The sequence below is a fragment of the Vulpes vulpes genome, chromosome 12 (genome assembly GCF_048418805.1).
Source record: "Vulpes vulpes isolate BD-2025 chromosome 12, VulVul3, whole genome shotgun sequence".
Lineage (NCBI taxonomy): Eukaryota > Metazoa > Chordata > Mammalia > Carnivora > Canidae > Vulpes > Vulpes vulpes.
In genome coordinates, this window is record NC_132791.1 from 121112077 (window position 1) to 121139495 (window position 27419).

At 46.6% G+C, this 27419-nt stretch overlaps 1 protein-coding gene across 18 annotated transcripts in view; it reads right to left on the reverse strand.

The window, feature by feature from the left end:
• Positions 1-27419, reverse strand: part of NCAM1 (neural cell adhesion molecule 1) — a 297606-nt gene that overhangs the window by 24122 nt on the left and 246065 nt on the right. For 5 of the 18 annotated variants that reach the window (XM_072729797.1, XM_072729796.1, XM_072729789.1 and 2 more), the window contains exons 9-16: positions 22590-22619; positions 18216-18366; positions 17675-17859; positions 17222-17318; positions 16731-16901; positions 14909-15040; positions 13796-13810; positions 9343-9390 (exon numbers count right to left, since the gene is read on the reverse strand). In XM_072729797.1, coding sequence (XP_072585898.1) covers positions 9343-9390; positions 13796-13810; positions 14909-15040; positions 16731-16901; positions 17222-17318; positions 17675-17859; positions 18216-18366; positions 22590-22619 — 829 coding nt within the window. The remainder of the gene's footprint in view (positions 1-9342; positions 9391-13795; positions 13811-14908; positions 15041-16730; positions 16902-17221; positions 17319-17674; positions 17860-18215; positions 18367-22589; positions 22620-27419) is intronic. The other 13 variants (XM_072729798.1, XM_072729799.1, XM_072729793.1 and 10 more) reach the window with 4 other exon arrangements.

The window sequence follows — 27419 nt, forward strand, 5'->3', positions numbered from 1 at the left end:
TTTCAGGACTTGCAGATTGTAGGTTCTTTGTAATTTTTGTGCTATTGTGCCCTAAAATCGGAGTCAGCTTCACGTCCTTCCCCGCGTCAGCACAAGCCCTGAGGTCAGAAAGCTTACCGCTGGATATATGAATACCACAACAAAAATTATAGCAAGCCCCGGGCGTTTGGAACAGCATTTGTGAATTTTAGAAGGAAAATAATATTCTACTTCTCACTCAAAAATGCCCCAGTACCAAGAATTCTATCTTCTGATTGAAGTGCTGAGAGAGGCCTGACCCACACTCTTTCCTCATCCACCTTATTCTCTCCTCCCAGAGGGGTCTGCACAGAGTTCTGGGCAACTGAGTACAAACCAGTGATGGATGTAGGGCTTGCATTAGAATCTCTCCCTTTTTCTAGCAAATGGGATTATCTGGCATCACAAATACTGTTACTTCGGTGTATCCTAACTCCTGTTCCCTTCGATGAAGTACTGCTTGCAAGCAATCTGAAAACTTACGCATGCCTGTTTGTTACTTTAGAAGAGTCCATAGTGTATGATTTGGCTGTTCAAATATGAAGCCCATTTGATTTTTCCAACTCAGGAACGCTGGAAATTACATCTAGAGGTTAGAAGCTTGACTGGTCCTTGGGGGAATGAGCAAATTACCTAAGAAATCAGGATTCGCAGTTATCAGCCTAATTGTCCTTCCTGAGATCAAGCTCTGTGCCAAACAGACGAATCTAATGTGATCTGAGCAGCTTCCATCTTTGGCCCCCTCCAACACCCTGCTCCCCATGATGCCCCATCTGACAGCCTACTTGGCTATTCTAGGGGTGCTGAGGGGGCTTCTGACAGTCCCAACGAATGGCCCACCATGCCTGGATGGGTTACACTTTGTTCCAAGCACTGACGCCCCAGATCAGGTGTTGGGAGTAAAGTATTCCTTTTCTCCTGAGTGAGCTCTTTTCCCTTTGTTGTTAAGAATTTACTTGGGTAGCATGACCCGACTCTTGGCTGTCGTGGTCGCCAGGTCCAGGGAGCACCGAGGGACCCTATGAGTAGGTATGGGCACGGCCAGTTCCCCAGCTCTTCCAGAAAGGACATTTGGCTCTGAGGCCATGGTCATGGGGGCACCTGGCCTACGTGTCCCTTTTGAATTGGGCTTAATTAGGAATGTGAATGTATGAGCTGGGGGTGGGTGGGGAGGTGGGTAACAGCCTGGGGTATGAATGAAGCAGCAACCAATGAACTTTGACAGGCTGAACCACAGAGACACCAAGTCCCTTCTCGTGGGTGTCATGAAAAAAACCAACAGATTAACTGATCAATTATCTTTGTTTCATCATCCTAAAAGAAAATATGACCACGAAGGTGTGGCTTGTGGTTATGGGGCTGATCCAGGCTGAGAAATCAGGGCTGAAATAACCTCCAACAAGCATCTTGGCTCCTGCCTCCGAGGCCGCAAGGGGGTTTGTGCACATCTCCAACACTATTTCATGGGTGTGAGGTTACTCATAAGGAAGCAGGAGGCTCCAGAGAGGTTTCAGCCCTCACGCTGCTAAGCCCTAGGGGACTGGGCCCTTTCCAAAGCCCCGGTCTCTGCACCCAGGATTTGGGCTGACATGCCCACTGCCTCCCCCTGAAGACCCTTCATGCTAGCTCTCTACCAGCAGTGCAGGGAATCCTTAGGAATAAAGGCCATTAGAGTAGAACCCCTGGTGAAAAGTCTGTGTCGACCTGCCAGAGACCGTAGCAATCCAGACACACAGCTGTAAAAAAATAAAGGAGGGAGTGGAAGGGGTGGTTAGTGATGTTTTCAATCTAAGAAGGAAGAGTGGGTGTTAAGGAGTTTGAGTTTAGTTCATCAGAACCAGCACATGTCCTAGTACGAGAGGCAGTGTCAGTAGCTAAAGAAAAGAAGATCATTATGAATGGGTGGGGGTGGTGGTGGTGGTGGTGGATTCATGCTCAGACATGCAGCACACAGACAGAGGGGTGCTGGGGGCTTCTCATCACACACATGCTGGTGGGGGGAGGGCGGGGAGGCCCATTTACAGAGTCCTCGTGGCTGAGGGAGTCACCGGAGGCAGGAGGCCAGGCCCTGACCAGGTGCCACGATATTAAAAATGAACTTCGGCATGGGAGCATCTTAGGTCAGCACAGAAGCCCACTCCTGGGAGAGAGAGACTCCTTGCTTGCTGAAACCTTCCTCGGTTAGGCCCTGCTCACCTTAAAGCCTTGCTGATGATGTCCAGAGAAAGGAGGCACTCATGCTCTTAACTAAACTTTATTTCTCTCCCCCATAAATTTTATTTGCTCTGACCTCTCTGTTCTCTGAAATTTTATTACTAAAGGCCACTTCCTGTTGCTTGCAGGAGTTCATCTGAATAATGAGTCCTCTGCCCACCCCTCTGCAAATGGCCAGAGAGGGTCTGTCACAGAAGGGAAAGGTGGTTCAATGGGAGGGTAATCATGCTTTCAAATTCCACAGGTCCTTCAGGGAATTAAAAAAAATTTTTTTTTTTTATTTTAGCACTGGCTACATTTTTACTGACATCCAAGGCCATTGCTAGGTGTGTTTCTAGGGCAACTGTAGGAAACACCTTCAAACATTTCTTGCCTTGCTTAAAATGTCTGGCCGAGAGCTCCCTTCAGAGGGGTGGATCAGTTTCAACCTTGGTCATGTGATGCTTTGCCTCATCCCAAATTATAGCACCGCACAGCAATGACCAAACTTGTTAGTAAGAAAGAAACTACCGGGTTTCAACTCACCATCTGCTCCTCCTTCAGACCTCAGGAGGCAGATCCAGGCTTTTCCCTAGTACGTTAGCCTTGGAACCGTCACCTCAAGTCTTAAAAGAACACGTTCCCCCTCAGGGAAATCATGAAACCACAGTATTCTGGGTGAGAGTTGGGAGTTTAGAAAATCTTCAGCTTCCAATATCGTCTGCCCTCAGACTCACAGACTAGGTTGCCTTTTAAAGGTAGGAAAAGCTCAGAGTAAACAGCAAACATCTTTTTTGGAAATGATGGGAGGCTCTGCCCCAAGGCCTCATCCAGGAGTCTGGTTGTAAATGGGACTCACCAGGGAGGGGCACAGTGGCCACACCCAGAACGTTGGTGTCCTCAGAGGTGGCCAGTGTGTGGGGTGAGCAAGAGGGAGCACCCACGGGGCGCTCACGCCTGGGTGGCACGCAACGGAAGGACAGACCAGGAACAGAGAACGTGCATGCGAGACAGCTGTGGATGGTTTCGTCCGTGGGAATGTCGCCCAGTCAGCTCCTCAGAAATGTGAGGCCCAATGGGGACCCCCCCTGCATGCACGGGCACACTGGGCGGTTATTCGGGTTAGTTTGGCTTTCGTGATCAAGTGCAGCCTGTGTGTGTCTCAGGTTGTGACCCACAGTCATAATTTTCGGTTAGAAGAAAACAGAATGTGTATGACTCCCCCGGGCAGGCTTGGAATAGGTGTTTGGTTTTACAGTGGGGAAGCTGTGAGCTGAGGCTTCCTTTTCTCTTTATGGCAAACGAGGATTTTTTTCACAAGGTTGTGACAGTCACAATATTAACTAATTATTTTGTCACCGCTATGCGCTTAATTAGATCATTTCGTTTCCTTTGCTGTGAGGGTCAATCATGGGCTCTCGATTACAAAGAGATCTCCAGTCATGGTAACTGCCAACTTCTGCTTTTATTTCCTCCTCGCCCTGCCCAGGGGGAGGGTCACTCTTAAACGGTGACACGTCAACAACCCACACTGCTTTAATTCCAAATTCTTAAATCTCTCATTTCAGTCAGCCCTCAATTTGCATGAACTTTATGAAGCTCTCTCATTGGTTTTGAGCAAACAGAACCACTGCAACTCATACATTTCTCTCGGACGCATTTCAGCGTTGTAAACAGATACATTTCACATTTTCACAGAAATGACTCACTTTAGAGCAACTGTGGTTTTCAGGACTACTGGATGAAGTTAAACAACAATGTCATAAAGGTAATTTACACAACTGCTTTTTTTATGAACTATCTGGGAGAAATTCAAGTTTGCAAACTGCATGATGGCGAGTGCGGTTTAACTGGAGGTAGCAGTTTGCAAGGCCAAGTTTCAAGTGAAATGTTAAACCAGAGGCTGTCATGTATCAAATGGTCATGTCAAGGCTGCAAAGAGTGATGAATTCTAGAGGTGAACTGAGAACAGGAGAAAATCTCTCAAATGGCTTCACTTGGGAAATCTGAGACGGGAAGGAACGAGTGGGCCCTAGGTGCCAGGCTGTGGTCCCAGGTTTTATTTCCCTAATCAGAACAAAGAGTTTTACCTTCTGTTCACCAGCGTGGACGACATCATCAGCACCATGCAAGCCACATGACAAAGTCACATGATACGCACGCACATGATTGGTTGAAAGGAAAGGAGGTCACATGGAAAATACAAAAAATTAAAAACTGATGTAAACAATGGGCAGGGAGAAAAATCAACAACAAAATCACAGACTAAATAAAGGGAGAAACCAAATTAAATTAGCAGCATCTATAGGAAACATTGGGAGGCAGTAACACTGCCCGGAAATAGAAGGATAATAAATCATAAAGAGCATTTGGTTAACGACACCAATAAGCATTAGATACAATCGCAAGACTGCATATTAATACCACACCAAGGAGCATGTAAACTTGTTTGGAAATAGGGAGGTGTTTCTGGTCAGGACCCGGATGTCAAAGTCAATCCAGGAGACTGCTGAAGGAAAAGAAAAAAAAAAAAAAGCAAGTTATTATTCACAGATTCCAGAAATGTCTCGGCAGCTTCAGGAAACAAGAGCAATGAAAGTGAATATGGATCCGGCAGGAGACCTCCCAAGACTGTGTGCCCTGTAAGAACAAAATATTATGTTACACTGAGAAAAGCCATCTCCTTTTTCCTTCGGTGCTCGAGGAGAGGGGGCACATGAGCTGAGTGAAGTTTGGTGGATGGAGGCCAGAGAAGGCAATCCTGGGGGTCCCTTCTCACTTCCCTGTTCATCTACCCACATTATCCTGGAGTCCCCAGTGAGATACCCCAATTGAGATGCCTATAAAGGAGGAGGTCAGTGCAGAAGGGAAGAGGTTTCCTTCTGGTGGTGACGACCATGGCTCTGTCAATGCCAAACAACAAAACTGAACCCCTGGCCCCATGAGCTAAGACTGTGGACTAAACAAGCGCTTGGACATTTGTGGATAGTTGTTATCTAGACTCATGGCTGCACTGTGAATATCTAGATCTGACTTAGACAATAAAAAAAATGGTTTTCTTGTTTGGATTTATCTATATTCCTTCTTTGTCCTCTGTTGTACTTACGGTCTAATTTGTTACTGAATGGCTTGCCCTGTCAAAAGGCATTTTGGGTTTCCCACCCTAACTTGCAGAGGCCAACGGGAAGTGCAGGCTATTGCTGGTTGAAGCTAAGAGGAAAAGTGCAAAGAGGAGAGGTGGAAGTGTCTTTCTGTGCAAAGCACACTGTTGTTTAAAAATAACCTGGGAGAAATGCTTGAGCCCAGTTACATATCCCTTGCCACTTGTGAGCTGATCGAACCTGTGCTGCTTACTGTTTGACACTGCACAGGCTCTGAAACATTCCAACCAAGCATGCCCTGCGGGGATTTTATACAAATCAGTTTCTCTTTTGATTTTATCTAGGATACCTTCATTCATAATTATAAATAGATCACCACATACCCACACTCACACCACACCCACACACACATTAGCAAAAATAGGAGACATTATTTTCAACCCTATTGGCTGGTGATCGATGGATTTTGGATTTTTGTGCAACTTATAGCTACTCTTGCTGTCCCACCATGTTTACATGTGCTACCACATGCCTTATTGTAACAGGATTATGCTCATGTTAAATACAGGCTGCTGCCCAACTGTGACAGTCTTTCCTTATATCCCAGTATCCACCGGGACCCTACAATTTGGGTCAGTAGTCAAGTGTTGCCAAAAAAAAAAAAAAAAAAAAAAAGACAAACTGTCTTCTCTTTTGATGTCACTACTGGGCATCTTATCTGTGGACAGAAATGTCTGATATTTAAAAATTAAACGTACGGCAGGGGAGAAACATCTAATTCATCCTTAAGGAAAAGTCTGGATTCAAGATTCCAGGAAAGACTAGTCTACAGTGACACACGTTAAGTATGACCCGAGCTGTGCAAATGCATTATGCAGCCTTCTCCTACGATGCCTGGCACATGCATAGCACCGAACTGCAAAGGACAGGAGCGTGGCTGTTAGAAGAAGAAAGGGTTAATTGCATTCCTGCTTCAAATGCAAAAAAAACAAAAACAAAAACAAAAACCCAAAAACAAAAACCAAACCAAACCAAACCAACCCCCCCAAAAAAAACAAAAAACAAAAAAACAAACAAAACAAAACAAAACACCCCACAAAAGCATCATCTGAGTGAAACCCATGCGAGCACAGTTCATTGTTACCCGCTCTGCTCTGCTGACAAAATGAAACCTCAAAAGCATCAGGAATTAAAATTCATTGCAGCAACACACACAGAGAACACCAAGAAAGCAGACCCTCAGCTACGTTCTGCAGTAGAAAAAAGAACCATTTCATGCAACACACAGGGCCAGGAAACTCTTTTCTTCTCTGTTCAATTATGTATCAGAAACCGTGGCCCAGGGAGCGGAGAGGGAGCTGTACTTTGTATACCTGCTTTCTATCTTCTCTGACTAATGCTCAGTGGATGCAGGTTGGTTTTCTTTTTCTGTGCATTCAGAAATATTATAAACCCGAAACCCGCACACGCCTGTGGACACCACTGTAAACACATACGCACACACGTGTGCACGGGCGCTCCTGCTGACTTGGGACTTGAGTCCTAACCCACAAGGTCACCTCATCAGAGCATTATAAAGGTTAGCTTGAAACACGTCACCGTTGCGATGAAGTGTCATGTTTTCCACAAGGCTGGCCTGGACTCTCCCCTCAGCGATGGATTCCAGAACTTTGATCTGGACTCTCAGCACACAGGTGTGAGCAGGCCTGGCTATGCTTTCTGGGGCCGCCACCTTCCCAGCCCTGAGGAGAGCTGGGAGGAGGCCTCTCCCTCGGGGCGCTGTGACCTCCTCCTGCCCCCTTGGCCCTGCCACATGATGTGCCACAGAGCCGGGCACACTCTCAGGAACGAGCAGCCACTTCTCTCTCTGCTGCACCCTCTGCCTCTCCCCAGGCAGCATTTTCTCTATCCCTTCCCTTGTTCTTAGTCTTAGCTACTTGTGTGCATACGTGTGTGTACACGTTTGTACATGTGAGTGTACGTGTGTGTGCCCAGGCTTCAGAGGGGAGGAGCAACAAAAGCCGGATGGAAATGCTGTTCTTTTGTCTCCTTAGGGTTTCTCTAATCCTACCCTGTCTTTTCATGCGAAGGGAAATTGGGAAAACTCTCTTCATGCAGAGTAGTCTTCGAATGATCATCCCAGCCCTTTTGGTGGTGCTGGGTCTGTTCCCCTGGCCACGCAGACAGCATGCTTAGGAAACCACACCAGGAGAGGAGCCTCCATGCGTTCACAACTGTGACTTTTAATACAAGGGACAAGGATGGGCAGCACCGTGACCCGGAGGTCAGCTCTGCAACCAACGGTTATGGCCAAGAGCCGTCGTAACTCTGTACTCACTAGCCGGTTCTGTGGTTGCGAGGGCAGGAAGAGGCCAGGTTGCTATGGAAACACGAAGGGCAGATAGGGCACAGAAAGGTAAAGGGGAGAGTGGAGATACAAATTGTATTCATAAGTGAATGTGTTTATTCAGAGGAGGGTGTGCGTACAGATACGTAGATATAGATATAGATAGAAAGGGAAGAAACATAGTGAAAGGGATATTTTCTCATTTCCTTTCCCCCTTATTTATCAATAGAAATATAGATATTTTAAAGAAATAATCAGAGATTTTGCTGACAAGTTACTCTTACTCAGCAAGAAGTAACATAACCCTCATGTATTCTTACCACAAATTCAAGTTACCATGGGCCTGGGCACTGTGATTTGAGTTTTTCATTCTTAGCCTAATTTTCACAGGATCGGCAAATCTATCCTTCATAGGAGAGACAGGAGCCCTGAGGCTCAGGAGGTTGAGTGACTCACTCAAGGTCATGGATTGTTCATAGAAGGAGTGGACACGGGATTTGAACCCAAGGCTGTCTCTAGTTCCCAAGCCTGAATTCCTGCTGCTAAAGCCACAGCCTGGAAAGCACTATCCGGGGTGCAGGGCCTGTGTCTAAGCCAAACAGATGCAATAGGGGGCTCCTGAGCTCAGGGCTGGGGTCACCTCCTGAGGCCGTGTGCAGAGAGTGGCAACTCTTGATATGCCAAGGAGTATACAGCCAGTTGGGTGCCGCCACCCTGCCTGCGCCCTTAGCGCCCGCTGGCATGACACCTTGGGCCTCCCGCAGATGCGGTCTCTCCCTTTGTTATCCCCCTCTCCACCCGCAAGAGCTGGCTTCAAAACTCTAAAGAGTCGCAGGCACAGAGCTCTCTCCTGAGTCCCTGGGGGGAACAGAAGGACAGGGCAGCCAAATGAAATAAGATCGTAAAAAGAGAGTGGCTCAGTCAGTAATGACGAGGCCTGAGACCCACCAGGCGACGTCACTGCCAGGCTTAGTGGTCTTGCTTCGGGGAGGGCAGACACAGCTTGATAAGCGCTGTGATGTTTTTTTAGGGGGGGGTGAGTGGGGTGGGGAGGAGGGCAATTACTCATCCTATTTTATAAAAGAGAAAGACAAGGCTCACTTGTGAAGGGTTAAATAATTTGCCAAAGCGCCTGCTGCCAGGCACATCTGCAAGCAGACATTGTTTATTTTCCCTGCAAATATTTACGAGACAAGTATGCATTTATGGAGAAAGCAAGAGCTACAGGCCTCACTATCTAATTTCAATGTCTGAATCCAACTGTGCCAATTAAAATGAAGGGTGAAAACACAACACCCCAAAGCATTTCTTATGACCCTGCAGAATAGATATTTTTCTTGGCAAATTCCTTCGGTTCCTCCAAATGTCAGCTTGGGTCCAGCCCATGAAGAATCCCGGGGACGGGACTGGGCTGGGCTGCACCAGCCCTGGGAAGCCTGACTGCAGGATTTTCTGTCCAGAGTAATGCCTGTCACTTGCCTACTCTTCGGGGGAGTGCTGCCTCCCATGAATCTGGGAGGCCCTGAGCCTATTTCTCTTCTCATTTGCTTCTCTAAAAACCCGGCGCTGCTTTCTGCCAACAGAGTTGAATTATCACCTGGTGAAGGAGATAACATTACCCAGACCCACTATGGCTGGTGGAAAGCAACCTGCAGAGAGATGGATGAAGAAAATGATACTCACTATCTGGATGAGACAATGGAACAGGGGTGGAAGAGCTAGCAGGAGCCACTGAGGAAAGAAAAATGAAAGTGAAAAAAAAAAAAAGGGAACAAAGCTCATTGAGGCACACAGACACTGAATGAAAATATAGAAGAGCCAACCCAGGGGTGTCAGTGGCAGAAGCTGAAGCGGGTTATAGCAAGGAGGGAGAATGCCGTGCGTGAGAGCAGGTGGCCTGTGGACTAGCAGAGAGCAGGGCTCTCTGACTTCGAACCGGGAGCCTGTGTGCCTGCCAAGCCCCACGTTCAGGTAAGGGACTGGGCCAGGAGCAGCCACGGAGGCCTCTGACCCTGCCTGAAACCAACAGCCCATTGAGCAGGACCAGGACCACGTGTCAGGAAGAAAGAGAACCTGGACCCCAGTTTATGGTGAACGTGGGGAAAAAGGAGGCTTTGGCCCTTCACGTGATAGATTTCTGCATGTGCTTGTAGACAGGCATATGTTTACACTCAGGGCACATACGTACAGCAAAGCCTGTATGCCTCACTCTCTAATCTCAACAGCCCAAAGAAACAGAAATGACTGTCCCACCTGATGTTCACTACTGGGTGAGGCCTAGGATGGCTGGGCATTTAGAAGACACTATAACCATCACTGTCCTCCAAAACCCTACAGAACTGCAGGTCTACACCTGCACCTTCCTACAGAAGGTGACTTTCCTGAGGCTGCTGTGAGTGTGGAGACCCATGCAAATAGCACTGAGTGTTACTCTCACACTCTCTTGGAGGAAGGGAAAGCTGAAGAGACTGGGACTGAAATGAAGGAATGCTAACCCAACTTTCTGCTCAGGGGACCATTAGAAATGGTGCATCCATTCTGGACACTGACTAGATCTTTGGTTTTTCACTGGCAGATATTCAGTGGTTGTCCCATCAATAATCACAACACAAAGTCCCCTTTGATAGCGAGAGGAGAACCTGGAAGTACATCACTGTATCTCCAACACTGCCTTGGCACACTCATGGTTTGGTCTTCCTTTTCTCTTCCAGATGAGGCATCTCATTAAACCACACGAGCACAGTGTCACCGGAATCAGAGCGAGATGCCCACTGAACTCATCTTGAGCTCATCGTGACTTGATGGGCTGGTTCATTCAGGTGAGTGTATCTCTTTCTCTCTCTCCTTCTTTCTCTTTTACTGTTTTGGCTTGAATTGTTTGCATCACTGCCCTTATTATTCTGACAAAGGGATGGAATTTTGTGTGTTTTAAACACAATATGTTAAAATGCATTTAATTTATACTTGCAACGTGCCATCTGTGGGAAGAATGTGAAGACAAAAATCTCAAGATGCCTCTTGTAAAAGGTAAGACTCCTTCATAAGCCCTGAAAGAAATGGCCTATTTTACTTCATGGTTCAGAAGCAAATTAAGAGGTGACATCCAGGCAACAAAATTCTGAAGGTGTATGGCTCACTCATAGAGAGGATGCAAAATCAAGTGTCATATCAGGTCTTTGGGGGCCTCAGCAATTCTGATAGGGAAGCAGCCCCTCCCAAGGCAAACAGAAGTTGTGAGCTTTCCCCCTAAAAGCTTCATGACAACACACAGACATCTGGCCTAAAAATACATGAAACAGGGACATTTTTCCAGGCTGGAGTTCTATTTATTTGTTTGGAGTCATCGATTCCTTGTTACCTTCACACACATTTATGAACTGCACACAAAGGGAATCTTCTAAGGCTTTCTAAGATGGCAACTCAGAAGCAGGATTCTTTGAGGTATTTGTGGCTTTGGCTAGTTTCACCCGCTCATCCCAGCTTTGACACAGTCATGCCCTGAATGTGGATACATCTATTAAGGAACCAAGAAAGCAACCCCATATTGGCATATCTCAAGGAACTTGAAGTGATCAAATTAATGCAAAATGCACCGGCTCTCACCCACTGCCTCCTAACCAGGGTTGGGTGGGTGTCTGGCAGCAATAAAACTCTCTGTTCAGTATGACAGCTTATTGATCTTGTACCTTCCACCCTTAGGGTGAGAGTGCCCCTCGGGCCTAGCTCCAGTGTTCTGGGATCAGGCTGTGCATCTGCACCCCAACATCACCGGGGGGAAAGAACTGTCATTGGGCAAGATGAGCCAGTGTCAGACACCAATACCAACTCGGGCTTGGTGTAAGCATGCAGCTAAATGGTTGGCTGATTTTATTTACCTAATTTCCGACAATCTTTGTACCCTCTGAGGAAGGCGAGTGAGAACTCGGAGAAATCCTTCCTGAAACGTGCCCCCGCTTCCTAGTAGCAGTGGGTGAGTGTTGTCACGGCGGTGGTAGGTGCTGGAGTCATCCCTCCAAGTGTACCCTTCTTCAGGATGGGTCTAGATAGGCCTTAGGCTAGGCCCTCACTTTAGCCCTCTAGAGAGGTCATGAGGGTACCGGGAAGACCATAATAACTGATTTTAGCCAGAGTATGATGATCTGTGTATTCCCACATGTGCCACCTCTTAACCCACTCAGGTTCTTGACAGAGGCACTCAGTGCTAAGGCTCTGCCATAATTCTCTTATTTAGAAGAAGTGTGATTTTTATTTTGAAGTGTGATTTTTTAAATCCTTTAGCCCATAACTTTACTAGATAATTGAGAAAACTAACCTTGCATGCCCTTAGCAGTGCCTGCTGCTATACCATTCATGAGCTACTTGGAGTGGACAGCTGACCCCTCCATTTCCCAGAGAGGCTCTTGGAATCATGGTGCAGGTAAGAACAAGGGCTAGAGGTCTCCCTTTTTAAAAAAAATTGAACAACGACTTTTCAAACATAGCATCTGTTTTCAGAAATTCTCACCTTTATAAGGGTTGAGTGGGCAATGATGAAAACCACTGATGGGCTTTGAAGTCTAAGACGCAGTTACTCTGATTCAGTACTCAAACCCCAGGTACTCGTTAGAAACTCAACGGGAAGCCTCATCTCAGCCCTCCTCTCTGTCAAGTAACTAAGCCACCGTTCATTTACTGATAAAATCCAAAAGAGTGGAAACAGAAGCTCAGAATAAGGAGCCAGGGGGAAGATGCTCTCCCATTCAGAGCTGCTCCTCTGAGCTCACTCGGGGCAGAGCTGCTGCCCAGGGCAGAGAGTTGTCAGTCTCAACCTGACAACGCCAATCCCCAATCCTGACTCCTTCCAAAACCGGTTCACTCAGGAGCCAAGTCTGCTGAGATCATGGATTTAGCACTTGCTCGGAATCTCAGAACGCCTACACTGAGCTACTTAGTTTCTGCTGTTGCTGCAATATTTCTGAATAAATTTTTAAAAGATAAGCTTCCCTGAGTGCCTTTCAGGAGCTAGGAGCTTTTCATGAAAAGAGTGTGCAGTTTCCTGAATACCTTTTCTTCCGAGTCTCTCTGGGTAACACTCACCTCCCACTATTCTGAGCTCAGCCCAGGAAGCAAGAGGCAGGGCTTGGCGGGAGTGAAGCCTGGGAGCATCCTGCAGGCCAGATGAGACCTTTCGGGCCCCCCAGAGCAGCAGGCCAGCCTTCTGTAACCCTTGCTCCTTATATTTGCTATTTACAGCTCACATGTCCTTCCCATGGAGAATCCCCCTCTCTCTATGCTTGGCAGTAAAGCTACCAAGTGGCTGGCTAGCCTTTCCTAAACATGGAAATGCACGTTGCCAAGAACCTAGTGCTGGAGCACAGAGCTGACCGGAAGTGGAGAGTTAAGACCCTAGCAGCTGCCTGCAGCACATACTTGTGACTCAGACCCAAAGCTCAGGCTACCCTTTACAATTACAGCTGTGAGGCTGCCTGGGTGGCTCAGTTGGTTAAACATCTGACTCTTGATCTCAGGGTCATGAGTTTGAGCCCCACATTGGGCTCTAAAAAAAAAAAAGAAAAAAAAAAGGAAGAAAGTAAGATAAAAAAGAAGATACAATTGCAGCTGCTGTTTGGGCCTCCCAGAGCCCTCCAGCTCCTATAGGCAGAAAAGGGAAGGGGCTATGAGCTCAATTCTTTTATCTCCTGAAAGCAAACGTGAAAGTCCTTTCAGGTGCCTTTTCCCGTGAAGGGATTCTGCGTCCCCGGTGAGGCTGTGGTCGCCTTTCTGGCACCCTGGCAGAAGGCGAGGTGGTGCGATCGTATGTTACCAGGAGACTACTTGGCACATTCCCACCGTGCTTGGCTTGGCACGCATCAGCATGGCCGCAGGGTCATCGTCACACACAGAAATTAATAAATACACACAACTTCAAAGGACACAAAAGTTGCATGCTCTACAACAGGACGAGTGTTAGCCTCTTGGAGTAACCTACAGACATTAGCAAGAGCACAACTAGACTAAGGTCAGTGTGGTTAGGGCCCGGACAGTATCATCTACTTCAGCCTAGGGAACAAAAGGGGTACCAGAACTAAATTAAGAACTAGGACTAGCAGATGTTAACACTATCGAAACAGATAATGAGGTATGAAGAGGCACTTACGTGGAAGAGAGCTGTCTGCATTTCCCATGGATGGAACACAGACGAAAAGAAAAGACAAGAGACAGACCCAAGGGGGAAAAAAAACAGATGTAAAAGAAATGAATAGGCTCTGCAAAGGACATGGGACTGGAAATTCAAATTATCAAGTTATTTCAAATCCAGAAAGAAGCAATTCCTGGAGAAGGAAGATGAGGCAGGCTTTCTGTTCCCGGAAGAGTTAGTGGGGGGTGGGGTGGGGGGGTGGGGGTGCTTTTCAGGCCTCTGGCTTCAAAGAGAAGGAAGTGAGGGATTGCCCTGTGTGTTTGTAAATCCCAGGAACCAGAGAGGCCCCAGAGCTCTGTGACCACTCAGAGAGTCTGGTGCTACCGCACCTTCGCCAGCTGGGCAGACGCGTGATCCTCCCAGGGCAGCAGTTTGGGTCTATGGAGGGACTTTACCAAAGCAGGGTTTGCCCTGAGCCTGCCTATTTGTGGGATGGGAGGCAAAGCAAGGCAGGCAGAGTTGAAGGAAAGAGGGAGCGACGGAGGAAAGCAAAAGCCACCCTGAGTGGATCAGGGAAAGAGGCCATGGGGAGGAAGACTGGCGTGTGCTCGCGGCGGGAGGGAGGAGCAGGACGCAGGGGCCTCAGCCCTCCTTTCCCTTCTGCCTTGTTGGGGTCTTGCTACTGCACTTACATCCCATAGCGGTCTCCTCTTTCCTATAACGTGATATCTCTGCTGCATCAAAAATCCCACGACTCATTATAGGAACCCTCCTCTCTTCCTTCAAGTCACAGGATGCTTTAGGGCCTTTGTGACCTGTGTCAAGAAACGACATCTCCCAAATCCCTCCAGGAGCTGCTGGTGTTTTGCCGCCCTGGCTGTGATGCTAACAAGTGGGACCAGCTATCACTGTGACAGGGTCACCAAGCTCTTTGGGAAAGACAGCATCAGGGGCTGGGTATCAGCCATCACTGAGGGCCAAGGAGCTAGGAGGTGAGCCTTCCCTGAGCAGAGCAATCTGAAAGGCAAGAAGCTGTCATCCGAACAAAGGATGGGGCGGCTCAGGGGCGCCTCTGCTCCCAAGGAGAAGAGGGTGGGTGTGGGGAAGAGGCAGGGTGCTGCTTGTACTTACGGACTGGCTGTGTCTTGAACTCGGAGGCCGTGCTGATCTCACCCAGGCCCTTGCCATTCAGGGCCGCCAGCCGCACAGCGTATGTGGTCTCGGGCTTCAGGCCCACAATGGTGACGATGCCCTCCATGTTGGCTGTTGTGAGAATACGAGAAGGATCACAAAGGGTTTGGAAAGCTTATTGGTAAAACGGCGTAGTTGCTGTGGAATACCACACAGTGGGTCCTCAAAAAATTAAACTTAGCATTGCCATGTGATCCAGCAATTCCACGTCCGGGTAAGTACACAAAAGCACTGAAAGCAGGAACTGGAACAGATACCGGGGCACCCACGTTCACTGTAGCACTGCTCGCAATAGCCAAACAACCCACGTGTCCATCAGCAGGTGAGTGATACACCGAAGGTGCTGTGGATACGGTAGTATCGGTCGGCCTTGACCAGGAATGAAGCTCTGACACGTGCTACAATGCAGTGAGCCCGAGGACATCAGCTAAGTGAAATAAGTCAGACACAAAAAAGGACAACTACTACATGGTTCCTTTCATAGGAAGTACTCGGAATCGTCAACTACACAGAGACAGGTGGTAGAAGGGTGGTTGCTGGGGAGGGCGGGAGATGGGATGGAGAGTTAGTGTTTACCGGGCGCTGAGTTTAGGATTACGAGAAAGGTCTGAAGATGGATGGTGGTGATGGTTGCGCCCAATAATGTGAATGTACTTAACGCTGTTCGACTGTATACTTAAAAATGCCTAAAATGGTAAATTTCATAGTCTACGTATTTTGCTACAACAAAAATAGAGCCAGAAAGTTAATTATACTTGAACTACAAAAATATACAAAAGGGGAGGAAATCCAGCTGTAGCAATGGCAAAAAGAAAAAAAAAAAAAGCCAGCTGGACAGATTGTTAACACGGGACCAACTCGCCGTAAAGTTGGTGTGAGGTTTCAGAGGGAAGTTAGGGAGGTAAAGAGATTATTTTCTCCTGGCTCCAGTCCTGATGGCACAGAAATTCCTCCCAGGCTGCTCCCCCAACACCAAAAGCTTGAAGGAGTGATGGAAGCTTCCTGGTGAAACAAATTCTCAGTAAAACCGGGTCAGAAGGTGGTTGCCCCTGTTACCACATACAGAACTGGGATTAAAACTTTCTATAGGAACAAAGCATACTTCACTGACGTATCCTGATTAAACCCCAAATGGAGAATCAGGCACATTTATAAACTCAAACCTCAGGGCAAAATGGTCTGGGCTCTGAATCTTCCAACTGCAGGCATCCAAGGGTCATTGTTTACACTTTTAGTTTGGAAATATATCCCAGACGGATTTAAAAGCAGACTTTTCTCTCTGGCAATTTGTTATTTGGTTAAAACCACAGTTACATGACAGTCTCCGAGTACACCAAGCAGGACCGGATGGGTGATGACAGAGAACCTGCTGCCCGGGGAGCCCACAGGTGCAGGGCAGGGGTGGACTGGGCTTCTCTGGTTGTGTGCAACACCTGAGCATGACTCCTGCTTGGAACGTGGCTGAGATGGCCTCATCCTTCTTAGCACAGTCCTGAGAAGCAGGTTCTGAGGTATCAGGGGACAGAAGGCCAGCAAATCTAGAGGAGATATGACCGTGCCCTAATTCTAGAGGCACAGGGATGCTTCTGCAGCATAGGAACAAGAACGGATGGCAGTGTTGGCATGTGGCATCCTCAGCAGGTAAGCACGGTGTGCCACGCCACCACAGCAGGTGCTCAGGGTGCCAGGACTCAGGGTGAGTGTCTTCCCAACCCCGAGCAACCCATCATTCTAAAGGAAATGCCGACTTTTCCCCACGTACCTTCTTTGGCATCATACCACTTGAAATGCCACACTTCCTCGCCCAGTGCTCTCCACTCAGCCTTGTATTTGAGGATGGGCACCCCACCTGTGGCCTCTGGTTCATCAAACTGCACCTGTGCTGTGCTAGAGTATGGCTCCACCTGGTCGATGGACGGTGAAGACGGGGTGTCTGTGGGGGGGGTGCACAGATGGAAACCCAGGTGAGCCCAGTTAGGTCCAGGACAGAACTCTCAGTCACGAAGAAGCACGTCTCTCATTTCTGCTCATTCGTGGGAATCCTGTCACCTATATCCTGTCCCCCAGCCCAGCTCACCATAGGATTATTTCCAACAAGCACCGTGCTCACAACCTTGAGCCTCTACGGGCTCCCTGCTTCCTGACCCTGTCTTTGGTTACCTTGGCCCTCTTCTTTCTACTCTCCTGGGGTCATCAGAGGGCATGGGACAGGCCAGCAAGGGTAAGGATAGTGTGGCCATAGAGGGTGTTTACCTGCTTGGACAAGGATGAATTCCAAAGACTCCTGTCCAATGCGGTTCACTGCAGTACAGTTGTAGTTTCCAAAATCATTTTCAGAGTCTGGGGTCACCTTTGGAGAGAAGGAACTCTGGGTTTTAAGTGTCCCATGGAATGGCCACCAACAGAGATCTTTATTTATTGGATTAATTTGTAAAGAACAGAAACAGGAAAGCATGAACCATTAGCTCCAGCCCAGCTGTAAGCCAGAGAGAATTGCCAAGGGGCCAGTGAGAGAGGCATGTCTGGTCCTCCGGGCCATGACCTGGCCCCCGGAGAGAGAAGAGGCCGGGCTGAGGCTCCGTTTCTTCCATAGCTGCTGGCTCCTCTAGTCAAGATGTGCCAGAGAAGCAAGAGAGGAAATTTTAGCTGCATATCCATAGGCAGCCTGTGTCTTCTCCACCCTCCCCTGCTCCAGCCCCAACTCACCTCCAAATAGCTGGCGGAGGGGGTGTTGTAGATCTTGATATTGCTGTAGTTGGAGCTTGGCAGCAGCTGACCATCTCGAAACCACGAGATTGTGGCACTGGGGTAGGCAAACACCTCGCATGTGATGTTCACCTGGTTCCCCTCCCAGGTGTACACAGCCACGGGGCCCTGCAGCTTGGGGGCATCTGCGAGGGACAGCAATGCCCATCAGGAAGGCCAGCACCAGAGAGGAGCCCCGCATACCCCACTTCCTAACCCCGGGTGGGCAGGTGTGCCCCAAAGCAGAGCCAGTGCTGGGGCAGAGTAAAGGGCAGGCTGGCTCAGCAGTCCTGTGAGCCACGTGGGAAGATAGGAGGGCTCATCAGCTTGTAAGGAGCCTGGGGCAACTTGGGGACAAAGCTCTGGACCGGCCTAGGGCAACTGCCACAGGGAGCATGAGCAGAGCAGTAGCGTGCAGCTCAGGTCCTGGCTGCTCATTTCCCTTTTCATCCTGACCCTGCAGGGTCCCCCTCCCCCACATTTTTCCACAGTTACTGCTCACATTGCACTTCCAGATACATGGACTGGGAGTCCTGGCCGATGGTGTTGCTGGCGGTGCAAATATATTCTCCGGCGTCTGTGTACTGGATGCTCTTCAGGGTCAGGGATGACACGCGGGCATGGCTACGCACCACTATGTGCCCGTCCAGAGTCTGCCAGGAGGGAAGGGGAAGCGTCAGTGCCCGAGGCAGGGTTGAGGGTAGGAGACTGGGCCATCTCTTGTCTGCGGCCAGTCTCACATCCTCTCCCCAATCTGTGCCCGCGTCTCTCACTTAAGGCACTGACTAGCGTGGGAGGCTCTGGAGAGCACCACAGGAACCTGAGTGTAACCCAAATAGAAAATGGGACTCAGTTTATGTTAAGCAGTCTAGCTTCTGTGCCAAGATTGGTTTGGGGCAAGGACAACCAAGGTCCCCCAAGATGACTTTGTTTGGCATGTCTAAAGTGGAAGCCAAAGCCCTGGCCAGCAGAGATTCCAGCAGCAACAGCTTTTGCTTCATGAGACTCTGGGAAACCTGTATCCTATGCTTTCCTTCGAGGAGTCTGCCCATCTGCTAGTTCCATGGTGCATGTGCACGTAATGGGAAATCCGAATGTGCCAAATGCAAGAAATTATACAAGAAACCTATATTTCTGCAGATGCCTCACTTTCCTGAATGCTTAAAAAGAAAACAATTTCATTCAAGAGAAAGTCCAACAACTCAATGATGAGAGGCTGTTGAGCTGGAAGTGAGTGTAACTGGGTCCCTCTCTGGGGAGTCTGGTACAGAGTCCCAGGCAGTCACCACCATATTCTAGCCCTTGATACGATGATTGGCTTCCTGAGTCTCTGGAATTATAGTGATTGGTCAAAAGGGCAATAAGCATATGATCCCTAGGCAAAGGGAACTGGAGTATTTCCAAGGGGCTCCTGCCTTGACCCTCTAAAATGTAAAATGGTTGCTGGCCTAGGAAAAGTCTGGGCGTGCTGCCCAAGTTCAGATCCTCAAGAAAGCTGGTAATCTGAAGAAGGAGTCTTGCTCCTCATAGGCTGGGCCACACTCTTATCTCCATCATATGATATTCTGTGGAGATCGGCAGGTGAGTGCTCTGCATATGGCATCTGTCGTCCCATGGGGTTGAGTCTTTAAAGAATGGAAGAACACCTGTTTCAGGCTCTTCTGACAATGCTGGTTTGGAAGTCTGAAACCCAGAATTGCAAAGTTGCACACAGACAGTCTGGGCAGCTCAAAAGCAAAGGCCTACGGGTCTTGTGGGGCTGTCTCTGCAGATCTGTACCAAGAAGTCCCTCTGACTCTCACTAATGGAACTAATCCATCTCAGGCATTTAAGCCCCATCGAGGTTCATATCTGGAAGCTGGAACACTACAGCTGGCAAGGAGGCAGAGAGCTGAGCAAAATCATTACTGCCTAATTCTGCAAAGGCCACCCTGCTCTCAGAGTAGTGCCCAGATGCCCATGGCTCTCAACATCCACCTGACTGTAAGTCTGTAAGGCTGACTGGTTCAGGAGATGTCATACATTAGTGAGAGATGACAACAAGGGTCCCTGGATCCTAGGACCCCCTTTTCTTGTGGGCTAACAGGGTTGTCCCAATATCTCCCAGTGGCAACTTCCATGAGTCATACAAAAATTAACCCATCAGTCTAAACTAGTGGCATCGAGAGCATCCTTGCAAGTATCTCTGAAGGGCTGACTTGATCTGTTTGTCACTCCTGTCTGCCCCAAACATAGGACAAAGGCAGAAAGGTTCGAGGTCCACCCCCTGCCCTTCTGGTTATCTCAGTGAGAACACAGGTTCAGCCAATAGTGACAGCCAGCGGCCGAACTATGACTGTCAAACAGACGGAGCTTGTCCTGGGCTCAACACCCACAAACATGGAAAACTGACCAGAGCTTTAAGAAATCAAGAGAACATTTCCACCATGGAAGTAATACTGCAGCAAAAGTTGCAAAGAGAGTCATGTAGGTAAGAGTAGGACAGTAACAACAACAAAGCAGGGCATGAGCAGTCTTTACCCAGAATATTCTAGAAAATGGTTGAAGAGAAGCTTGGGAAGTGGTTTCATTGACAGCCATACTTTTCTCCCCTTCTATGTGGTCTAAATTTCTCTATGTGGGAAATGTTCTTTTCTTTTCTTTTTTTAAATTTATCCATGACAGACATAGAGAGAGAGAGGCAGAGACAAAGGCAGAGGGAGAAGCAGGCTCCACGCAGGGAGCCCGATGTAGGACTCGATCCTGGGTCCCCAGGATCACATGCTGGGCATGAAGGCAGCGCTAAACTGCTGAGCCACCTGGGCTGCCCAGAAATTTTCTCATTTAATTGTGTCACCAGACCAGGAGACAGTCCTCTACAGAGAATATTCTTATTTTGCAGTGGCTCACAACAGGATTGATGATGGGAATTTCTCAGATGCCCAGTTCTCTCTCCAAGGGGAGGCACATAGACTCCAGTACAATTAGACTGTCTCCCTCTGAAATGTTTTACTCTGGCACCAGGACAAAGTCAGAGTGCCACCTATGAGCCATCCAGACCTGGGGTCATGCTGAGAGTCCAGGCTTGCAGAGGAAACAGATGTTGTCTGGGCAAGAATGGAAAGACAGCTAGGACAAGAAGACCCTGTTTTGCAAAAACAGCACCAAGGGCAATTACAATTATTGTTCTCATCAAAACATTTTTGCTTTCCTTCTACCAGGTATAAGGGCTCATTTTCAGAGCTTACAGAATGAAACTGGCCATAGCCCAAGCCTTCTTTGGAGCTTAACTGGACTTACGGTCTTCATCTCTGAATGAGACAAATAGAACTTCTGAGTCCCGGGGGCAGCACTCACTTGAAAGTCAATTATGTCCAGAGTGAGATACTCAAGATAAGGAAACTTCTGGAAAATGGAAGCTTTCCTGGGAGTAAACCTATTACTTCCACTTATAATGATGATTCTCTTAACCTCCCTTGATGCTCACTGATACATCTCACCTCCCCCTCCAGCCAGGTCTAAATCAGAATGACAGGGAAAGATGTAGAAGGGCCAAAAGAATGAGATCTGTAGTTGCTCAGGAGTGGCTGCTTCTCTCTCTTTACCCCAATCCCAATGGGTCCATGACTTTGGGGCAAAGAAACACCTAGCCTGGGGCAGCACTAGGCCATTCCCATGCCACAGGAGGGAGGCATTTCAGCGAGATGTGCACTTGACTACAGTCCCCATGACATGGAAGAAGGTAGGATACAAAGAAAGCTTATCAGACACTAGGTTTGATCACGGCAGCATGTTCATGTGCAGAAACTAGGATCAGTGCCTGGGGACAGGCAGTCAACTCTTCAATATTAAACAGCATTAAATATTTATAGCCACAACCTGAACACATGAGTTATGTGTTCTGAATAATTATCATTTCTGGAAGACTAAGAGGATCGGGTTACCTGATTAAAATACAGTATATAGGATTGCCATGGTTTACATTTATATTATTAGAATATCAAAATTTCCTCTGGAGAAGAGACATAAGCTATTTAAAAAATATTTATGGATTTGATCCTTGAACTTCATCTAAAGCATACTGGTTTTTATTCTACTATCTGTCACTTAATCACACAAATCAATAAAAAAAAAAACCAATAGGCAAGATTGTAATTAGGGTCTTGGGTATGTAACATTAAAATCTTAAGATTAACATTTAGCTTCAGTTTTCAAACAATGTCCCACATTACCCAAGCTGAAGCAAGTAGTCAGAGAAATCTCAAAGGCTAAATGCTACCGACTTCTAAAAAACATAAAACCACTCGTGCCAAATCATGCTAATCTCATAAATTTAATGCTCTATGAAAGTAACATATGTGTTTTAGCAATTTGGGCAAACCAGGGAGAGATGTCATCTGTATTGGTTTGACATGAAATGGGATGTGACCATTTACTAAAACCAATCATTATCAAATAAGCGAGCAACAAGATGAGTTGAGCTGGAAAGGGCTGAGTGGGTTTTTAGACCACTAACTCTGTGACTTTATGACCCAAAGCCACGTCAACCAGGTGAGAGTCAAAAAAAAAATCTCGTCATTCAAAAATGCCTGGCCTGGGAATTGGAGCGATTTATTTCTGTAATTATAATTACCTGGATGTGATTTTACCAGCACCAGCAAGAGAGTAAGATCCAATTTTAAGAAGTAATAAGGATTTGTTCATCCACTCCCAACACAGCTTGCTTGCTCATCCTAAAACAACACTATTGCTAAGTAATGTCTACCACTATCGACCTATTCTTTAATCGAACTATATGACTAATTAGTTTAGCATGTCTGGTTATTGAACTGCAATGGTGAGTTAAACTAGAATGCTTTCAACACTAAGGACTGGCTAGTGGTCAGGTAAGCTATACCTCTTGCTTCTCTGGTCGAGTCCACGAAGCCTGGAGAGAACAAGATATAAAACACAACAAGAGAGCAGTAAAATTTTACAACATGTTGCTTCAGAGAATTGATGTATCACACTGCATCTCGTGCACATGCAGCTGCTTTTTTTTTTTTTTTTTAACTTTGTCCAAGGCCCACTTTCAATGGTGTGTTTATTACCCAATTTAACTCAGGAGTTAGCGTTAAGCGTTTACCCCCTTACGCACAGTAAGATGTGTAATTCAAAGGAGAAGGCTTTCCTAATCTTTGGTATTCATACACAGGGATGCCAGCAGACGTATTCGACTGCTCCTGTTCTAGGAGGTCTTGAGCAGCTCTTGCAGCATTTGGTGGCACTACTAGTACAAACCATATAATCTAGGGATACTTGTAAGGTAGGTTTCCTCCTTTGGATTCTATCTGACAGCTAATCGCAAAATGCTAATGCCATTTTGTGCTCATGCATTTTTCTAACTCGTTGCATGCATCCTATTAAAAATCAAGTTTATATATATATTTTTTTTAAAAAAAGGAACTAAGAAAGGAGCAGAGAGGTACATTGGGAATGGCAAACACGAAGTCCTTAAAGTTGTAGGTCGCAAAACTTTCAGGACACCAAACTCTGAGTGCTCTGGCAGCTCCAGTCAGTTCGTAAGGGCAGAGAAATGCCCAGATGGCATGCAGGCTCAAGCGTGCACCACCGTCATCAAACATGGCATTCGCAACGGAATGGGTCAACTCAGAAGCATAGAGGTTTGGGCATTTTCCTGCCCACATCTAGATATTTTACTTATCCGGCACACTTGGGAATCTACTATGCTTACAGTTTTTTTCTGTTTTCATACCAGGATTCAAAAACATCATACCTGCATTGTTCTTTTTATTAGGTGGCATGACTGCCTGGTTGTCACTGATGTTCAGATGGAGAAAGGAAAGAACAGATGCCAGAGACACAGCAGTGCAATCCAGGAAATGCAAATGAGTTAGCAAACATTTAGTAAGAGTCCACTAAATGCAAAGAGCTTTTGTGAGAAATGAGGAGGGACATGTTGGGTTATGTCACGTGATGTCGGAACGAAGAAAATGTGAGAACAGAGGAAAAGAACATGCACAGACCAAAGTGACAGTGGGCCAACATGTCAAATGTGGTTGCCAATTCCACATCACCGAGAAGCTTGTCTGTCACATGCCAGGGCTGCAGGAATCAAGTTATTTTTTTAAGGGCTATATCATATGGAGTTATTTGTTTTTCAGATCTGGCTCTCCCAAATCACTATGGTTTTGTGGCTTTTAGAATAATTAGTTGCTAGTAAAAAAAAAAAAAAAAAAGGCTTCCAGGAGCCTGACCTCCTGCCTGGGTGTCTGGTGAAATGGTAGGATGCACATTGGCCCTGATTATTTAGTGATTGTGTGGCTCACTTTAAGACAATCTGATATGCAAGTGTATACACATAAAACATATTAGGATATAATTGGGTAATGCTCCAGAAATTTCAAGTTTCAGGTTCTTTTAATATTCACGTTTATTAGCTCACACACAAGTCTGTAGGAACATGTACATAAACTAACATGAAGCATCCCTACAGCTATCCTAAAGTATTACCTTTGCTCACACACAGAATACCCCAGACTCTAACCGCTCAACGCAGACAACTTTTCCAGTGTTTATATGTGGGCATCTAGGTCGTATTAAAGAGGAATTCTTCCCAGTGACAGAAAGATCCAGTTTCCAGTGAATCCAGAATTTCAAAGGTCTATCTCATTTGTGGGGTTTGTGGGATACTCTACCAGTGAAAGCCTCAAGATTCACGAAATTCCATTTTTTTCAATCTAACTCTTTTGATCTCAACTCTTTGCCCCTCTTCTTTCCTTAAATATTAAAGTTTCAAATGAATTTCTTTACCAGTCATTTCAAAGGCATGTTCAAATAAGAGGTTCAAATAAGCACACAGAGAATGTGTTCTGCTAGCGACAGATTGTGCAAATCATCCTCCAAAGGTCTCTCGCTCAGTATGTAAATGGGACCTGGAAGTTAGCCCCACTCACTTGCATACCTGGCAATACTGAAAATGAGTCTAGGTAGGATAAGCAATGAAATGATGTGGATGTGCCAACTGTCTTTGTATCTGCATTATCACAATGACCTCAAGACACATGGATCAAACTGACCCATTACGATGTACAACTATGGTTTGTTTTCTTCTCTGGTCGACATAATAGAGACTAAGAAATGTATTAACTTTCAGACAGCCGATCTACCCTCATGGTCTTAATGACACAAATTTAGCTTAGTTAAATTGGCTGTTGAGAAAAACCAACTCAACTAGCTGAAGCTCAGCAGACTATAATCAATCTCAAAGGAGCCATTGGACTATACCTAGAGACATGATCAGTTAGGGTATGACGATCGGGCTCAGCACACTGGTTTTTGCTTGCTTTTTCCCTCCTTCCTCTTTTTAATGAAGAGGAACATCAGGATGGAACATTAGAAAGTTACTAACTCGGTGCTTGTGGTTGAAAGTCTTTTCTTTCCTCTTCTCTTAAGAAGGGTAATACTAGATGAGTACTAGACTAAGCAAGGAAGCAAAAGACCAAGCTGCTTTAATTAGCTTATACTGTAGCCAACTTTATTAAAGAAATCATTGAATCTCCCACAAAGGTCATCAAAATCATGAGGAGCAACAAGGCATGAGGTGCTCTACCTCCAGAGCCAGTGAGGACACTTGAAGGGCTCTGCACTTGACCTTGTCCCAGCCAACATTTTTATCAGAGGCTGGAACAAAGATGTTTCACATAAATGCTCATATGAGGTTAGAGGCACCAGCTAATGCAGATGCTGGGCAGCAGCTGCCTGGAAAGGCTACTGAACTGCCTGCATTTGGGCCTTGTGAAGTGGGCTCACCACCGACTGTTAGACCTCATTACTTTAAGAACACATAAACGAAACAGGAGGGTCCAGATGGCTTGAAATGCCCTAGACCTACAGACCTCTAAGGACAGCTCAGATGAAAGTCAGACTTGCTTGGTTAGAAAGATGGGCTGAATTGTTTCTCAAGCCAGGAAGAGTTTGTGTATGTGGCTTTTCTGGTAATCAAAAATGATTAGAGGTGGCTCCTGGCATTTAGAAGGAAGGAGACTGCTGGTGCTAAATATCTTGCAATGGCCAAGACTGTCCCAGGAAAGAAGAGCCTTCCCAAGTTGCCATAGTCACCCCACTGAGAAACATCGGGTTGCAACAAACAACACAATTTTTAGCAGAAATAAACACAAAATTCTGCATTTTTGGCAAAGCAATCAATTGTATAAGAACAGGATAAAGGGGTATGTGGCTTAAATGCAGTTCACATAAAAAAAGAGCTGATAAAAAAAACAGCTGAGCATTTTAGTTGACCACAAGCTCAATATGAAGCAAGAGAATGAGGAAATGGCTCCAGGGATAAAGTATTAGCTGCATGGCAGTGTCCCGAACAAGGGAACGGTAACTGCATGGAAATCTGCATTAGTTACACTGGGCACAATCAAACTTTAGGGGAGCGCCAGTGCACTGAAGCTCTCTAGGAAGGGAACCCTAGACGTTAGAAACGGGGAAGACCAGCAGGTGTGTTTAAGGGAAGATGAGTGAGAGTGATGGAAAATCCCAGAGCTTTCGCACAGAGGGCTGAGTGGCAGAGGTGGGAAACTGGGAGGTGGAAGGGGGAGGGAGGCAGATCTTCCTCATCATCAGTGTTGGCCAACTGCCTGCAGAGGACAGACTCTGGCACCCTTTGAGGAGGGGGCACGAGACTTTCCAGCAAATAGGCTAGAGAGTGCCGGCTGAGACTAGACAATGGGGACCCTCCTTCCTGACTTCTAGGATCCCAGCATTCTGTGTAGTCTAATTCTCAGGAGCCTTCCTGACTTCAGAGGTTACATACAATCATCTTTTTCTATCTGCTTCGTGTATCCTGATATTTAAAGGAAATTGTTTTCTTTCACTCCCACAGTATGGTGACTCTAATCATCTTGATGCCTGATTAGATATGTTGCAGGTGGAGGAGAACACGAGGGGTTGCTGCCAGATAAAAAAAGCTGAGCATTTATTACCCAGAGTCCAGCCAACACGAATAGGCCATATTCCTTCTCTTAATTATTAGCTATCCATGGTATAAGATGGACATCGAGCTTCTTTATATTAACATATAACTAATAGAAATGGCAACTTTTCTATTTAGGGTTTCACACGGGCAAATACATCAATATGGTGTCCTATCACTGGCTGGTTTGGAGGACTTGTTCTAACATGGATTCACTCATGTTCTGGTAACATCAAGTTTGAGTAAATTTGAAGGCAGTCCGTAGTAAAAGAAACCACAACACAACCTATGTGGCTGGGGTTAGATTAATTATCTCTGATTGACACAAGTGATCCACACTGATAATTGAATTATACAACACCTACTTGGTCTGAGATGGTCTCTGCTGGATGCCTTTTGTCTCAATAGTTAGTAAGTATGAGTGTATATTAATGCCTGGTTATTTGTTCTCATTCTGTAAAAATTAATTCACAGATATAGGCCAGAAGTGCCCACCTATTAAAGAACGTAGGGTAGGCACAAATCTTAATAACCCTTCTAGTCTACCTTAGCTGTAGAGCTATTCCTAGAAAAGACACTGAATTTAAAAGCATCATTCATCTGGGATAGATACTATTTCTGTCCTTCCTTGTAGGCAACGATGTGCACTAGGTCACTCTGGACAAATCACAAGCCTGATGTAGAAAAGTCTGCCGAGCAGCAGCCCTGTGGTTTAAGCCCTGAAATGTACATTCAATCCACATA